This window comes from Actinia tenebrosa, unplaced genomic scaffold (genome assembly GCF_029948245.1).
Source record: "Actinia tenebrosa isolate PJP-AT-01 unplaced genomic scaffold, QUT_ActTen_1.0 utg2509__unscaffolded, whole genome shotgun sequence".
Classification (NCBI taxonomy): domain Eukaryota; kingdom Metazoa; phylum Cnidaria; class Anthozoa; order Actiniaria; family Actiniidae; genus Actinia; species Actinia tenebrosa.
Window position 1 is genome coordinate 31,933 of NW_028292602.1, and position 17,311 is coordinate 49,243.

Here is a 17,311-nt window from a genome sequence, read left to right on the forward strand (position 1 = left end):
TGACGGCCGAATCTAATTTATTGCGGTTTGACATTAGATTTTAATAAAGGGAAATAAATAGGAAGTCTGGTATTTCGTTCAATTTCGTTGCCTACTTATCAAAGAACCACCTCAAAGCCTTTGTTGTCCAAACGACATTATGCAAATGTTAAGAACAGCTGATCTTGAAGTTTGCTTTTTATAAAAAATGAAAGCAACAGTTCCTTTAAAGAGAAAGCATTGAGGGATATTTAAGAAACAGAATTATAATGTGGTTTTGAGTAAGATCCAAGAATGTTTGACTTTGTTAGAATTATATTTTTATTGCGAAAACGGAAGTTAGTTGACCTTACAACAAAGACCCACCCTCCTTTACTATGCTATCCCCAGCCCACCCCCGAGGGGAGTCCTGTTTATGTCTCTTGTCAAAGATGCGGCTTCATGTTCTTCAATGGGTTTATAATTTTAACAGAATTCTCTAGAGAAATTTGAGACTAAAATGCTATAATCTTACACAGGAAGACATCCAGGTATGTCAGGCTGTAGTAATTATGCTGAGAATTTGTGGAAGAAGGGAAAATGTTCGAACTGTTTTCGATCTAAAGAGCAGCATTTCACTGGCACCAAAGACGTTCCTCATGCAAATGGCGATTCTTGTCTCATAAAAAGCAACCACGAGGCTTCTAAATCACCGAATATTAAAACCAATGGACTTCCTAACAGTAAAAGACAAACGTCTTCGGAGGTGAGTGTTGACGGAGAGGAATTTATCAAAAGAGGGACTGTAAAACGAGCCGGGATAGTTTATCGAGCGCCGGGTTCTGAATTCTCTAAGAGGCTGTCGTCTTATCAAGCAACACTTCGTATTAATGATTCTTCCTCTAGTGAAACACAAAACACAGCGTTGTCGGCAGACAACAGGGGAACCACTGACTCGCTGGATAAGCCTAAACCTGTTTATATTTCGACAAGGGAAAGAACTGCTTCTAAGGCCTCACATGATTCAGAAGATGACAAAAATGTGAGGTGTTCTGTTTGGAGCAGTGAGTCATCAATAACTGAACCCAAAACACATCTTCATGACTCAAAAAATAACGTAAATAATAATGCTAACGAGAATTTCAGATGTGCTGCCAGTGCAGATTTGCCCAAGGAAAAGGAAATTTCGAGGAATAATAAAGTCGAAGCAGATGATATAAAGCAAGATCAAGTGAATAAAAGAGACGTAAGTGTCAAAGAATCAAGACAGTACGAAAATTCATCGATCAGTCAAAGAAAAAATACGCGAGAAGAAAAAAACTTGAATATGGATTCCAAATCTATTGAATCTAATGGAAAAGACGGGGAATATATGCAAATGAAAAATAATGTCTGTCGAGGTATGGAAGATGATAACAAAACAGATGTAGATGCAACAGATAAGATTCAATCTACATATACATGTGAGTCGGATGACAAAACTAAACGGATTATAAATAAAAGTGACTCGCTTACTTCTGCAAATAAACAAAATGGTGTTATAAGCCCCAATAATATTATCAAAGACGTTTCAGATAGACCATCGAATGGGCCTATTGAACCAAGACATATCAATCATACCTCTTCCAGCTGTGAAACACAAGAGACTTTAAATTTAGAACCTCATTATGAAAATCGTCGGAGCATAGACAGCGATGGAAAGGACAGTTTGTCTAGTAACTCTCCTGTATTAGAAAGACCTTTTATTTCTAGTGTATTGTCAACAGCAGACAGACCTGAAAGCATTGCTTTTAAAGTTCAAAGTGATCTTGGAGAGTTAAGAGAATCTTCAATATTTGAAGACATTGTTGTGGAACCCAGTGAGACGTCAAACAATTCAGATTCTTCTAAGGCTAGCTCAAGTATGCCTAGTTCTCCAGTTACTGACACTAAAACGAGCACTGAATCACAAAGAAATAAATCTACTAATGGTAATGGTGAGCCATTTGATTCACATCCAAGAACAGGCAAACAGCAAGGAACTATCGAGAGACGGCATTCCAATCCTGATGTAACTAAGCTAGTAGAGGGGCCATGTTATGCTAATGCAGATGTCAAACCTAAAACCAAACCATATAAGGTTGTTGATATCAGTGCAGGGATACCTGTTCATTGCAATGAGGATGAACATGCTGATACCCCACCACTACCCCCTAAGGAAAAGGAATTGAACCGTCAAAAAGAGGATTCCATCCCAGACCACTATTACTGTGAGCCCCCAGATGATATTGTACCAGACTATAAGAAGCTAACTCCACAGAATAAGGACCCTCCACCTATTGAGATCAAAAAGGACCCAGAAAAAGGGGTCCCTCCATTACCAAAGGCTGGTCCAGTCCCAAGGCCCAGATCACAGTTGCCATCACACAGTGCCACTCTTCCTCGGCCAGTACCTAGAGCAGTTAAGGTGGAAGTAGATATAAAGGATGTCACTCGTGGTAGTCGTCCAGTGTCTCAAGGTATGGAAAAACTTTAATAATCAGAATAGCCATAATTTTTGTAGTTTATTTTTTTCTGCTCAGCTATAATGCCTGTTACTAGGACCTTCAAGGGGAGGGTTCATTTATCTACCAATTTTAGTTATGCCCTTTCTTGAAAAACTAAAATAGCAATAAACATTATTATAAGGTGTTAAGGGTGGTTTGTTCCAACCATGGAACCACCCCTAGCGACAGACATGGGTATTCAGTCCTATATGCTATCACATTCCATCCAATTCCTATTCAGTTCAGTTCTGTTCTAGTTGGATCGTTTATGAATAACAGAATGGTTGTTTGTGTTATTTCTGAAAACCAATAGCATGCTCATAGATTTAGGGTTTGCATTAAGTTTTAAACTAAGTTTTGAAAGTGAATATTTGAATAAATTACTAAGATATCAATCGTAGTTTAAGCCAGAGAATTTTGCTGAGTTACCAGAGTATTCTATGTTCCCCAGGATTTGAATATTATTGTAAATCACATAAATTTAGTAGTTTTTCACAAGTGAATATGATAAATCAGGCACACTCATTGGTCAAAATTTACGTCTTATGCTGCTATATTCACCTACTTTTGAATATAACATGCATTGGCTTGTTTGCTTCTTGCAGAGATAAATAGAATCTGAACAAAAAAAACAACAAAAAACTCTCTCTCCATTATTTATTAAATTCATTCGTGTCAAAGATACTTAACAATTATTTGCCAAAGGCTGAGTGAATATCAGAGAATATTCCCATATATTCACTTTTCCTTTAGCAAAAAAATTGTTTAAGTATATAATAAAAAAAATCAGGTAGACAGTACAGTAGTTCAGTGATTATATTTTCATGTATATTTCATGTAAGCTTTTAACAGCAGCTATATTTCCACCTGCCCATGGATATCAAATGACATTTTTTTAGTCCATGTGGCTAATGGCATTCATTCAAAAGACTTATCTCCATGACACCAGGTCAAGCTCTCAGCCACTTAATACCATAATTTGATACTTAAGCATTGTCAGTCATATCCTTTGATAAAGGATTACTTTATACAACTAAATAGTGCATGTTGATAAGATGAAATTCCTTATTGTCTTTCCATGTGTATTTTCTCCTTAGAATTGTTGATATTTACTCACTATTCAATTTTAATTCACTTTTATTTAATGGGGAATATTTGCCCTGTCATGGCTATTCCATTCCCTTTCATTCCATTCCTTTCCATTCCATTCCATTCCATTCCCTTCCCTTCCATTTATAATTTCATGTGTAGTTCCATTTCATCTATATTGCATTGTACTACTTTTTGCCTATGTATGTGAATGTCATGTTGAGATTCATTTTCTTCAGAGTTAATTAGTTATTCTTTAATTAATAGTCTTCTTGTTCAAACTAAGTCTAGGCTTGACACAGATTTGCCACAAATAATATATCATGCTTGATGCATCAAAATATATATATTAACCGCTTTCCTAAATGATGTTATGGAAGGATTACAGTGCGACTACTCCAACCAAAGCCACCTCGACAAATTTTCCACAAATTATCCTATAGTGTTTGAGTATCTAGACAATAGATTAGCGGTAAATTTTGAATTATTAAAAATATTCTTCTGTTGTTCCGGTTGGTAAAACTAAATAATGAAGAAGAGCTTGTAATATATTTTCTTCTCGAATTAGTGATTTGTGTCACCAAAGATATAGAAAAATAGCAATATACGACTTCAAACACGACAGGAAAGCAAATAATTTGAAACTGTATAAAACGCAGTCTTTATGATTACAGTTTGTTTCTTCCAGACAAAGATATTATCAGGCTGACACTGTTAGATCTTATCACTACATGTATGTTGCTATGTGACAGCACATTCATACTTGACAACAAAGGTGCCGGCAGTCTTCTAAGCCGTGTAAACCCATGGATATTTGTCCGATTTGCAGCAATTCTATTGTTCAAATTCCTACTTTTGATTGGCTAATTTGTGGAAAATTTGTCGAGGTGGCTTTGGTTGGAGTAGTCGCACTGTAACTTTCTGAAAAATATACATGTGCTTGATTATTAATGAATTCACCCTTAAAAGTTATTTAAGTTTATGTTGTATGTATTTCAAAAGAAAATGTGTTTTAGATTCCATTTATGATAAATTTGCTATTCTTATAACCAAAATGTCCATTTAGTTACATTTCCTGTATTTTTTAAAACCAGTCTTTTATCATCCAATACTTATTATTTCTAGTATCATAACAAACTCCTAATACGTTTACAAAGAATGTAATTATTTTAGAATTATTAATGCTATGATATTGAACCAATCAAATGAATGCATATTCAATCTCGTACCTAGAGCCCACGTTTCTCTTGGTTAGCACCAAGAATTGTTTCTTGGTACTGACCAAGAGGAACATGGGCTCAGTACAAGATTCAAAACCTCTTTTTCTTCGTGTTTATCCTATGAAAGTTTGTTGTTTATTTGGAGTACCTTCAGGATTATGGGAACCAGACAAAATGCTTTATTTGTAGATTTCTGGGTATAGACTTTCATGAATCAAATGAATTATTTTTTCAATTTGGTGTAAGTTAGTTAGTGTCCAGAGGCAGAACTCTAGGAAGTGTGCTTGCAAAGAGGCCTTAATATATTATGCCATCCCTTTTTTAATTTTAATTTTCCACATGACCAGTATTGACAGGCAAAAAGATATAAATAAATAAGAATTAAAAAAATTACAACTTTTTCATTTTATTTCAATCAAAGCTTCACAACCATACGATTACAAATCTCTCGTTTTCTCACTGGACTCTGAAGATGACTTCAGGTCAGGTTACCAAAAAGTCATTCAGCACCAATGACAGTCTTTCTCAAGACTACACTCACCCGGACGATCACATTTCTCAACAAACGTACACTTACAATTTCTATGACAATTCACAGGTTTATAGCATCCTTATTATTTACTAATAAACACATTTGAAAGCAGGCATTTTTATCATTTTCCTTTTTTTAATTTCACTTATAATTAACATAATCGTTCAAGCTTCCATGGTGTTCCCATAATAATATTGATTTATGTTAACAATATATCCTGCATAATTAATTTTTCTTTTTTTCTTTTACAATTAGTTGCAAGAAGATCGGCATATCATTTTTTAAATACTGTTTATTAGTTCTGATAGTATACACTCTCTTATTGGTTGAGAACTGTGCTTCATTAGTGAATGGAGCACAGTTGCTGATGCAAACTTAGCAGGAAAGTGTATGAAATACTCAGCCGTAAAAATACTCACCTGAGCAATCTGCAATGCGAGGACAAGATTAACTAACTATGCCAAGATTTTTTTTCATTTAAGACAGTTAATTCCTATTAAGTTTATTATTATTTTCATTTGTATTCAAATAATATTGTGAGTTTGCAATGGATCCTGGTAAATGTAGTTAATCACACCATAATTCATATACCCTATTTAGTTTATGTAATTTTAAGTTGAGCATTAACTTAATTAACTGTAATTTAATTTTTTATAATTTATTTATATATGGTTTTTATTTATTTTTTATGATTTTGCTTTTTTGATTTATTTTTTGTAGTAGTTACAAGAACTCACAAAAAGGAAGCCCCCAAACCACCATCTACCAGTTCTATCCCTTCACGTAAGCACACCAGTGATTTAACCCCACCCACCTCTCCCACAGGAAAACATTCACCAGGTTCTCCAGAGTGCTCTCAATATCAGGGATCTGGTAATACAGTTGACAGTAAAGATCCAACAATCAAGCCAAAACGTATGGCTCCTCCTCCTCCTAAAGGTAAGTGTTTCATAAACAGGCTTATTGGCTCCTTCTCCGCATACTAACTATCACAATATATATCCAGTCGTTCCAGTTCTCATTCTTATTGTTCTCAATCCTCATTGTCCTTAAAATTTCAATGCAGTGCAAATCAAAGTTCTCAGTGATTGCTTGCAAAGACCTTTTGTTAATAGAAAACAAGAGTTACCGCTCATGCCATCACTTTATATAATGGTTTTTAAATTTCCCTTTTCCCTTCTCTGCCGCTTACTTTCGTTTTCTCTCTCTATCTTTTATTTATATTTAAATTTTTTACTTGCAGCAGCAAATTCAACAGGACGTGTTTCCTCTCAAAAAGAAACACAAATCGAATCTCCTAGAGACTTTCCCACCCCCTCCCCCGCCGGCCAGTATAAACAACCAGAGAGCAGTCAGTCAAGCAAAGCCCAGTCCAAGTCAGGATCAGGTATTAAGAGAGCATTATCCTCATGGAAGAGGCTAAGCGGCCGACGAAAAAATAAAAGAAAACTTGAGATAAGTTCACCTATCTTAGTTAAAGAGGAAAACGAAAGTAATTCAGCGCAGAAGGAAGAAATGGAAAAAAAGGTATCAGAAGCTCGCTCCACTAGTCCTGTATGTACCAATATCAAGGACAGGCAGAGGGATAGTACTATATTGAGCCAGAAACCCCCTGAAGAAGCCCAACCCGTGGTAGGAACAGAAGTAAAGGAAGCCAACTCGTCTCCACAGTTACCTGCACGTAAATCCGGGCGATCCTATCAGAATTTTCCTTTTTCCAAAACCGACATTGAAAAGCCTGTAAAGCCTAGTCGCCCTGCAAGAGCCGTGATACCAGTTGTACAGGTTAAACCCGAAGTCAATCAAAAGCCCATGAGCCAGAACATCCAGCATGAAGCCCCCGCATACCTTGAGCCTTGTACAGGGCAACTGACACTAAAGGTCGAGGCTGCCCTTGCAAATTTAAATGATGCTAAGATCTTAGCTGAGACACTGACTAGAGTAGAACAAGAGAAACTGGGTCCTTTACCAGAAGTACCTAGGTCTCGGCACGTGCACTTCCGTTTTAACGAAACCGCAGATAAGACTGGTAAACCCGCCCCAAAACAATCACCAAAACGCCCTGTCACAGCAGTGGCGCCGACGGTTGTAAATAGGCAAGCCGACATGAAGTCCCGGCAACCGAAATATCCTTCAAGGCCTCCCAACACGAAGCCTTTTGCTAGTGACGAAAAGAAACGATCCAAAAGCCTGAGCGAACAGAAAACGGCAGAGACTGGTACTGGGAATTCAAGGTCGAGAAGTATGTCCACTCAAGATAATCCGGTGAAGAAACGTTATGATAAAATACTGGAACTACACAGGCAGACGCTAGAAGATATGATAAACAGCAGTAAAGCAGTGTTATTACCAGGTGATAACATTAGCTTGTCGAATACTAAATGGAATGATTACGTGGTCTGTGGGTCGCCGATGGATATAGATGTTCCTGGTGCTGTGTGTTTACCTGTTGTATGTCCTAAGGTGGATGAAGAATTGACCCTTCTAGCCAAGGTTTGTTTTCTGACTCTCTCTACTTAACCTAATTTTGTCTGCTTCAGGAGGAGTCGTAAAGTTTCGAGTTCTCTGTTGCTCAGAATTGGTCTTCATTTTATGTACATTATTTACGTGTTCCAGTGAAGATCCCTGGAATCTAAACCAAGTGTTAGTATTGCTGAAGTTATGATTTTTTCATTCTTCATTATTGCGTTGGTATTTGTAAAATTTCGAAACTGAAATGGGGGCTAACCCTGAGTAAACAAAGCTGTCTAATGAGTTTAGAAACAGGCAGTATTGTACGAACCAGGAAATGGTCTAATATAGACCATTGTATTCTTCGATTTGCTATTGTTGACGCCCCCTTTTTCTAACAATTTTTCTGGGAAGGAGTGAGGGAGTTCAGGTTTAAGGAATTTCAAATATTTAACGTCTCGCGAACGCTCATTGACTTGCGAACACTCATTGACTTGCAAACACTCATTGACTTGCGAACACTCCTTGACTTGCAAACACTCATTGACTTGCAAACACTCATTGACTTGCGAACACTCCTTGACTTGCGAACACTCCTTGACTTGCGAACACTCCTTGACTTGCCAACACTCCTTGACTTGCGAACACTCCTTGACTTGCGAACACTCCTTGACTTGCGAACACTCCTTGACTTGCGAACACTCCTTGACTTGCGAACACTCCTTGACTTGCGAACACTCCTTGACTTGCGAACACTCCTTGACTTGCGAACACTCATTGACTTGCAAACACTCATTTTCTGTGCACCTCCAGCGAGGAGAAATATTCCTAGTGACCGATGGAGACGGCTCCTTATGTCTTTATTCGAATTTTATGATTCGTAATAAGAACTCTCTTTCACAAGTCAGTTTAAAACTAAACATGTTTTACAAGTCAGTGCAGTGTGTTTTAATATGTAGTAATGCATAAAGGGATTGTTCCGATAGTCCTTAACGGTCAAGTCGCGTAGGCTTGAGTTAGTTGACGACAAGGTTTCTTGAGTTGACTTTATACCAAGCAAAACGTTCCTAGATTACACATACTTTGCATTAATAGATAGACATGTTTTGCTTGGGCGTTTGTTCTGCCCACTTTAGCTCACGTGTCGTTCCCTTGAGTATCATTTCTTTGTTTGAATGCTAATGAAACAAAGAATCCTATTCTCAAAGAAGTGTGGGACGTGGTCTGAAATGGGCAAAACAAGCACCCAAATGAAAGGGAACTATTCCACTTTTCATGCACCGTTCCAATGCTTCATTGTTTCATGCTTCATCAATGTTACTCACTTTTAATTTTGTACTGCTTTAGGTTAAATTTCCCAAGTCTGTGACAGAAGACATGTCGCAGCGTACAGCATACATGCAGGACATGGCTGTTACGGTGTCACTCCCATCCCATCCTAATGTTTCTCGCACCATCACCCACTTTACTGACTACTTACAAGGGGAGGTGTTTGGCGTCAAAAATGCATCCGACTTTGAGACCCTGGTCACCATCACAGATCAAGTTCCAGTGGAATCCGTTTTAGAATTTGTGGAACGCACTAAAGAAGAGCACCTGGAGCTTCCGGATGAATATGAAAGAAAAGTTTGTATTTTACTACTTCAGTTGTTCAGTGCTCTCGTTCATTTACACAAAGAAGGGATCGTTCATCGAGATATTAGATTAAATAGCTTACTTCTTCTCGACCATGGCCATCTTGTTTTATCAAACTTTAGTCACGTCCTTCAGAATTCTGGGGGAGACAATTCATCATCAAGATTTGAATATCATATTGATAGTGTTGGACACATCGGCCGTGACCCGTGTAGGATCCCCCCGGAAATCCATAAGGCTTATAACTGTGGTAAATTGATGAACTATGAGAAGTGCGACGTGTTCGCTGTTGGTTGTTTGATATACGAGCTTTTGCACGAAAATAATCCTTTTGCTGCAGATTCGAGTCTATTAACTCGAGATTACACCATCCACGATTTACCGATGTTAACAGAAGCGTCACGATTCACTAGGGGCCTAGCTGCTCTCGCCTCAGGCCTCTTACAGCGTGACCCACAGATGCGCATGCTCCCTGATGAAGCCTTAAAGCTGCTGCAAGCGTATCTATGGGGACCAGAGGATCTAGACGAAAGCTGTCTTGAATCATCGGCCAGTGATTGGCTGGAAACCGAACGAGCTCATGCTGTTATTATGATTGCACGCAGTCAGTCTCACGGTAGTGTAGTTGGAGGCGATGAATTCGTCGAAAACTTTCTCAAGTATGAATACTTAGTTACATTAACAGAAGAGGTGGTCCTGGAAGGGTATAATGCTCTTGCACTTCAAAATTCATCAAATCTTGCTGCTACTATCTAGGATAAAAAGTCATTTTATTGTTAGCGTCTGGCATTTATCTGATAACGACGAAGGGGACGGGGGTCTAAACTGTCGGTTACAGTAGTACAGGATATGATAGCTGACGAAATGAAAAAAGAAAAAATATGAAATCAAAAGAGAAGCATACAATATAGTTGGGTGAGATTTGTACCACTCTTACAGACCATCTTAACGTGAGGTCGTGGCGAGTCACGTGATATTAGTATGCCAAATAAGATCGTAAACAAAGTATACGTTAAACGAAAGTGGGAACGCTTTGTTTCAAAACTAATTTAACGTCGCACACTCGTAGAGTGGGTCTTGGGAAATGTTTGATGTTATATTTATGTTAGATTAACTTAAAGTCGAATTTACCAAATTCATACACCGAAGCGATTGACCAATTTTGAATGAATATATTGTTCTGGACTGATTAGCCTCGTGTTCACGTGTAAAAATAAACGCCTTTTCTCGTGTATGAAAGACTATTCAGTCCAGAACAATAGCTCATCAAAATGCTGGTCATATTTTAATTTGGAGTATGAAAGTAGGTTTTGGTGAGAACCATAATGCGCATGTTCGGAAGTGTGTGGGAAAATATAGTAAACACGTAGACACGTATCACCGTAGATTCGTAAAAAATAAAAACGTTTTATCCAGATATGCTGATTTGATGATATATTTGAACCTTTTGCTTTCTATGTTTTCCGTACATGCGCAGTTCATTTTCTATTTTAAAATTAATCACAAAAAGCCAGCGAATTTCTAATATAAAGATTCACCGCTATATTCTAAAATATTAGATTAATTTAAAATTAACTATTCTCAATATTTAAATTAAGAAATAAAAGTAATCACACGCATTTAAAAATAGTGTTAAGCATTACTAATTTGAAGCAAAGCGGGAACTTGAATACGTGTGCTTTAGGGTGATGTTTTTCCCTATCAGAGCACATATAGTTTTATCTCGAGTTTTTGCTAGACGTTTTCAAGCTCTTGCACTGTTTTATTAAGTCCAAACTCGAATCGGAATGATTTTTCTTATCTGACCATCTTCCATAACCTCAGGACAAGAGTAAGACATTCACTTGAGGATACCACCGTACCCTTGATTGAATGTCTTGTTTTTGTGTAAAGAGGTAAACTGGGCACCATGGAAGATATCGTGACTGAGTGAATCTATAATATAATGTATTTTTTCAAACCTTAAGGGAAAAAAATGGATATTCCTCATGGGATTTACATGTCGTTTGCAATCTGAAAACGTTACACCATACTTCAAAAAATCTAAAGGTAGTTACTTTTAAAGTAGAATATATGGAGTAACCTCAATAGAGGTTCCAGTCCCAGTTGTTTTAAAAGTTGAATTTTTATGCTAGATAGAAAATGTTGGACAGACATGATTTGATCATATTAAATGCATATGCAAAACTGGAAGCAAAGAACGAATAAAGTTATGATAGATTTGAATTCTAATTGCAGGCTTAACATTCTAGTTGCCTGTTATGGTAGCCGCATAGTGGACGGTTATGATAAGAATTTCTCATACTCATTAATTATTCATGAGGTAACTAGCCAATCGATTACCTCGTACCTGGTCACATGATGTATCTTGAAACTAGGTCAAGTGTCTTAAAGCCGGGGAGGGTTTTGATATCAGCAGGGAAGAGGTGGGGCTGATGAATTGGAACAAAAGAAATTAATTCAGTCGACCAACAACTGGATCAAAATTAATTCAGTCCAAGGACTGGAACAAAATTAATTCAGTCCAAGCATTGAATCAAGTCAATATATAGAAAGATGAAAACAGAAAATTTAATTCATCAAGCATTTATTTCAGAAGTTATTACCAATAAACTATAATCAATAATAGTTGCAAATATACTCAACACTTCGTTTAACAACTTACTTAGATATTAATGAAATTTCAAAACAATTTGCTATCGTAAACTTAGCATTTTCTATAAGTATAAATATAAGTTTTAGCATTCATTCAAGCGCAAGCTAGATTTTGAACTGGTTGATTGTAACATTACAGTTGCCAGATATATTGATAGGCCCGTCAGAAGAAAAGCTCCAAAAATTAGAACATGTATTTTCATTTAACTGAGCTTCGTGCTCATAACCAGTGATATCATTAAATATAGATTTTAATTCATTGATATCAAATACAGGCATTTCTATATCATTCTTAATTTCACTTCCCTTAATTTCATTCTTTGACTCAGATGAAACCTGTTTTGGCTGAGCTGGTGGGTTCAAAATGTTAGAAACTTTTTGCTCCTGCTCCTTGCTACTTTTTTCATATGCCAAAAGAGCATCACTAACGTGACCACTTCTGCTTCTTATAAGCTTTTCGTCAACACTTGCATTAAACAGTTTGCTAACACATGTAACGCGAAGACTATGGCTAGTTTTCCTTTTACTGCCAATTGCCAAGCACAAACTAGGAAGAATTTCATTGAGAGTATGAATTCCTACAACACAGTTTTTGTACGCAAATTTTCCGTCCTTATATGGCTGAAAATAGAAACCTTTTGCTTTAACACGAAGATTGTTTACGAGGTCAAAATACCGATTATAAATCTTAACCAAGCAACGCTCGTGGCTCTCATTGCCCTTTTCGTGGCAAACATGTTTAATCACTCTCGCTTTCTTTTTCAAATCTGCTATGCCACCATGAAATGTTTTGGAAGAATTTTCACGATAAATTATGGTATTATCGCCTTCTATTTCGATATCGCTAATCCTTAATTGCCTATGTTCTTGAGAACGCATGCCAAATAGTTTACCATTATAAAAGTACACTGTATTAAGCAAAATCTTAGCTGTTGACTGGCCTAGTACTCCTTTCCTCCACATCGTCTCTTCCTCTTCTTCTGTAATCACCTCTTTTTCTTCCTTTCTATTAGTAACCCCTTCGGCGTGGACACTTTTCATCTCTGCATCCAGAATTTTTCTCAGTCCAGAAAAACTAAAAGAAAAACGTTCAGTTAGAATAATATAAGGTTTTATTCATGTGCAAAGTAAAGCAAATAAACAGAAAGTTTCTAATTAACTCACCACATGTTAGACTTGTCAAGCATATTGACGTCGTTTCGGTTTTTCGACTCTAGGTGGCGTTTAAGGCTAGCGATAAGCTGATAAAGCGTACGAGCAGGATATGGCGAACCTTTCTTGTTTGCTGCTTCTTCAACAAATTTGCCAAGCCAGAAGTTTAGGGATGGAACTGTCATAGTTTCCCATGCCTCAATATCCAAATTTTGAATGCTCTCTAGCGAGACATCCATGGAGGTAGACTCCAAACTTGCCACTTTGTTTTCTCTACTTTGCCTCCATTCTTCAAAAATATTCACAGCCCAGTTATTCTTGTAACGGGTTGAAATTGGCACAGCTTTTTGCAAAAGTTCTTCTTCTTGGGCTTGACTTTTCACTTTTCGAAAGCGTTTTAAAGGTAGAAGCTCCGCTTCTTCATCGCTGTCTCTTTGACGAGAAGCCATGTTGAAATGAATACATTCAGAGAAAAATAACTGCTATTTGCATAAGTAATTCAGATAGCATTTATCTTAAGAAATCCCAAAGGACGAAAGCAAAATAAAACCATTACAAAACAAAAGATTGTCATTATTACAACTAGGTGAATGGAGCGAAGATCATATACAATGAAATAAATACAAGATAAAAACAACATCCCTCCCGAATAATTAATGAGTATGAGAAGTCATTTCAAATCCTCCAAATCGGACTGGACGGGATTTCAAAGTCCTTGCAATTAGTTCCAGTCCTCGGCTTCGCCTCGGACTGGAACTAATTGCGCGGACTTGAAATCCCGTCCTGTCCTCATTGTCGGATTTGAAATATTACGTCAAGTCAAATTTGAAACCGATCACTTAATAAATCTCTTGTTTTTGACTTTATTTTAGGAAACGTATTTAAAAAGTGTTATGGGGCATCATCTTTATTCTGGACGGTTTTAGGATAGCTGGGGCGTAGCCAGGGTTTTTCCCTGGGGGAGGAAGAGGGGGAGGGGAGGAGCAAAAACCCATTTTCAGAACACCGGTCAGTCACTTGAAATAAGAACGTGACTTCTTAGGTGTTTAGGTTTTTACAGCGAGAGGATAACTTCCTTTGATACAGCCGCTGAGTCCCTGGTAGCAAAGACACCTTTCTACTCGAGCCAACTATATCGAGCGTTAATATGGAAAGAACTTGTCCCTATAAACCCGGAACAACTATCGGTTTCAATGGAAATACGCATACCTACCTACCTACCTACCTACTTACCTTCCTTCCTACCTTCCTTCCTACCTATCTACCTACCTACCTACCTACCCACCCACCCACCCACCCGATCGATTAATGAGTCCCACTAGATTCTAGAACTGTCTCTAATAGAGGATCATGTGCAAAGATTAATTAATATGTCCCACATGTATAAGAGTCTGAATCTGTCTGTAGTTCAAAAGAGGTTCAAAGATTAATTTATGAGTCGCACATGTGTTAGAGCCTAAAACTTTCTCTAGTAGAGTTTCATGCGCAAAGTTTAATTAATGAGTGTACTACATCTAGGTTTGCTCAGTTCTTAATATAACAAAGAGGAAAACGGTTTCATGAATGTAGACATTGATAATAAAGCCCCTGATAAGTTTTCAAAGTTTTCAACATAAATAACCAGAACAAATGTTTGAATTATAACAAAATTCTTTGATATAGCCTCTGAGCGGAATTGTCTTAGACCGTCTGTTTTAACCGTTCTTCAGTCGCTTTCTCTCAAACTGATATTGCTGCAGTCTAGTCGTTCCTTCAACTGATTTCGCGTGCGCCTCAGTTTTTGTCTTAACTGATTTCGCCTCAGTCGTTTCCATTCGGCTGGTTTTCGTTTCTATTGTTGACTCTTAATTTGGCGTTTATTCTTAGGGGCAGCAATTCAAGTTCTGATCTATATGCATTATTTGATGATCATTTGTTGACTCCTCAATAGCATTTCTCATCTGCAGAATCGAACGTTAGTAATGTTTTCATTAAATGTTTAAACTTAATGTCAACACGCCAAACCTCTTAGTTATCTAACTTATGCTGTACCCCTCCCCTACTATGTTTTCTCGAATTTCTCATGTCGCCTACTCAACCGGTTCCCTTCGCAGTCGCTTTTTCGACTGGGTTTTCTCTCAGACACACATTTAAAATAGATATAACTGATTTTTTTTACTACGAATCTACCTTCAACTAAAGGAGGATGCTTCACTAGCATGCTTTGCGCGTCGTACCATTATGCATCTGTCTTTAGCGTTTGTTTGAAAAATTTCCTCTCAGCGGCGATTTTCCTCGAATATTTCGCCAAACAAAAACAGTGCAAATATTTTCTGCATCCATACTGACAAACATTAGAAAGTCTGATTATTCTGGGATCTAGTTCGGTATTTTTAATATATTTTTGCAATAGGAAAAATCAAAATATGCCGTATCAATGAATGGATAGAAAAAGATAAAAATTGTTTTGACAAGCGAATTGTTTGTAGGCTTTGAATTATGTGGGAATAAGTCGAAATTAGACGTGCTTGATTTGACGTGACCTGCTAGATTACCAAAAATTGTATTTTTGAGTATCTTATACAATTCTGATAATCTTGATTTTAAATTCAAACGTATGCCTCATATGATAACAACGACAATGTAAAATGTTATAAATATTTTTTATTTAAGTCAACCGAAGGCAATTTTATTAAAGATGAAAAAGAGTTAAGCTTTAAGATTACTTTTATTCACAGTACGTGTCACAAGCCCGACAAACAATTCAAGAATTTCCTTAAACTAATAAACTTCAAACGAATAAATAGTCAAATCGCTAGGAACTAATTTTATTCCACTCAAGAAAGCCAAACCTATAGTATTCCACAGTGCAGATAGCGTAATTTTCTTTAAAAACTCAAATTTACAAAAACTTTAAAAGATAAAATGCGAAGACAAGACATTGGAAGAAAATACTCGATTGAAGAAAATAGATTATATATTTTTCTCTAGGCTAGATAAACAACAACAAACTTTGTATATTACCTCGAAAAACAGCTGCTAGATAAAACTTTTTTCACTAGTGATATTCTTCCGTAAATTCGAGTGTGTGTAAGTGTGTGTAAAAGTGTGCAAGTGTGTGCAAGTGTGTGCAAGTGGACGCAAGTTTTTGTAAGTGTGCGGAAGTGTGTGTGTAAATGTGTGTAAGTGTGTGTAACGCTGTGTAAGTTTGTATAAGTGTGTGTAAGTGTGTGTAAGTGTGTGAAAATGTGTGAAAGTGTGTGTAAGTGTATGTAAGTGTGTGTAAGTGTGTGTAAGTGTGTGTAACGCTGTGTAAGTGTGTATAAGTGTGTGTAAGTGTTTGTAAGCGTATGTAAGCGTTTGTTAGAGTGTGTAAGAGTGTGTATAAGTGTGTGTAAGTGTGTGTAGTGTGTGTAAGTGTATGTAAGTTTATGTAAGTGTGTGTAAATGAGTGTAAGCGCGTGTAAGTGCGTGTAAGTGTGTGTAAGTGTGTGTAAGTGTGTGTAAGTGTGTGTACGTATATGTGTAAGCGTGTGCAAGTCTGTGTAAGTCTGTGTAAGTGGGTATAAGCGTGTGTAAGTCTGTGTAAGTGTGTGTTAGTGTGTGTAAGTCTATGCAAGTGTGTGTAAGCGTGTATAAGCGTGTGAAAATGTGTGTAAGTGTGTGTAAGTGTATGTAAGTGTGTGTAAGTCTGTGTAAGTGTGTGTAACGCTGTGTAAGTGTGTATAAGTGTGTGTAAGTGTTTGTAAGCGTGTGTAAGCGTGTGTAAGTGTGTGTAAGAGTGTGTTAGTTTATGTAGTAGTGTTGAAGTGTGTGTAAATGTGTGTAAGTGATTGTAAGAGTGTGTTTACGTATGTGTAAATGTGTGTATATGTGTGTAAATGTGTATGGGTGTGTGTGTTTAATTGTTTGTAAGAGTTTGTTTAAGTGTGTGTAAGTGTGTGTAATCGTCTGTAATTGTGTGTAAGTGTGTATAAGTGAGTGAGAGGGTGTGCAAGTGTGTGCAAGTGTGTGCTAGTGTGTGCAAGTATGTGCAAGTGTTTTCAAGTGCGTGGAAGTGTTTGTAAGTGTCTATGAATATGTGTAAATGTGTATAAGAGTGTGTAAGTTTATGT

The 17,311-nt window shown here is 37.1% G+C and overlaps 2 protein-coding genes across 4 annotated transcripts; one reads left to right on the forward strand and one right to left on the reverse strand.

Annotated features, from left to right (window-relative positions):
• Positions 1–395: 395 nt before the first annotated feature.
• LOC116289028 (uncharacterized) lies at positions 396–11,642 on the forward strand. 3 transcript variants are annotated; one of them, XM_031695901.2, is made up of 4 exons: positions 396–2,456; positions 6,045–6,263; positions 6,568–7,817; positions 9,123–11,642. In XM_031695901.2, exons 1-4 carry the CDS (start codon positions 512–514, stop codon positions 10,164–10,166), a joined length of 4,458 nt encoding a protein of 1,485 aa, XP_031551761.2. In that variant the 5' UTR covers positions 396–511; the 3' UTR covers positions 10,167–11,642. The 3 variants fall into 3 exon arrangements, with proteins under 3 accessions (XP_031551761.2, XP_031551762.2, XP_031551763.2); XM_031695902.2 differs by having other exon boundaries at positions 6,571–7,817; XM_031695903.2 differs by having other exon boundaries at positions 6,150–6,263.
• Positions 11,643–11,976: 334 nt separating this feature from the next.
• On the reverse strand, positions 11,977–13,666 carry LOC148904337 (zinc finger MYM-type protein 2-like). Its single transcript, XM_089025428.1, has 2 exons — positions 13,230–13,666; positions 11,977–13,140 (listed from the first exon to the last, which is right to left on the reverse strand). Exons 1-2 carry the CDS (start codon positions 13,664–13,666, stop codon positions 12,171–12,173), a joined length of 1,407 nt encoding a protein of 468 aa, XP_088881554.1. The 3' UTR covers positions 11,977–12,170.
• Between the last annotated feature and the right edge of the window lie 3,645 nt (positions 13,667–17,311).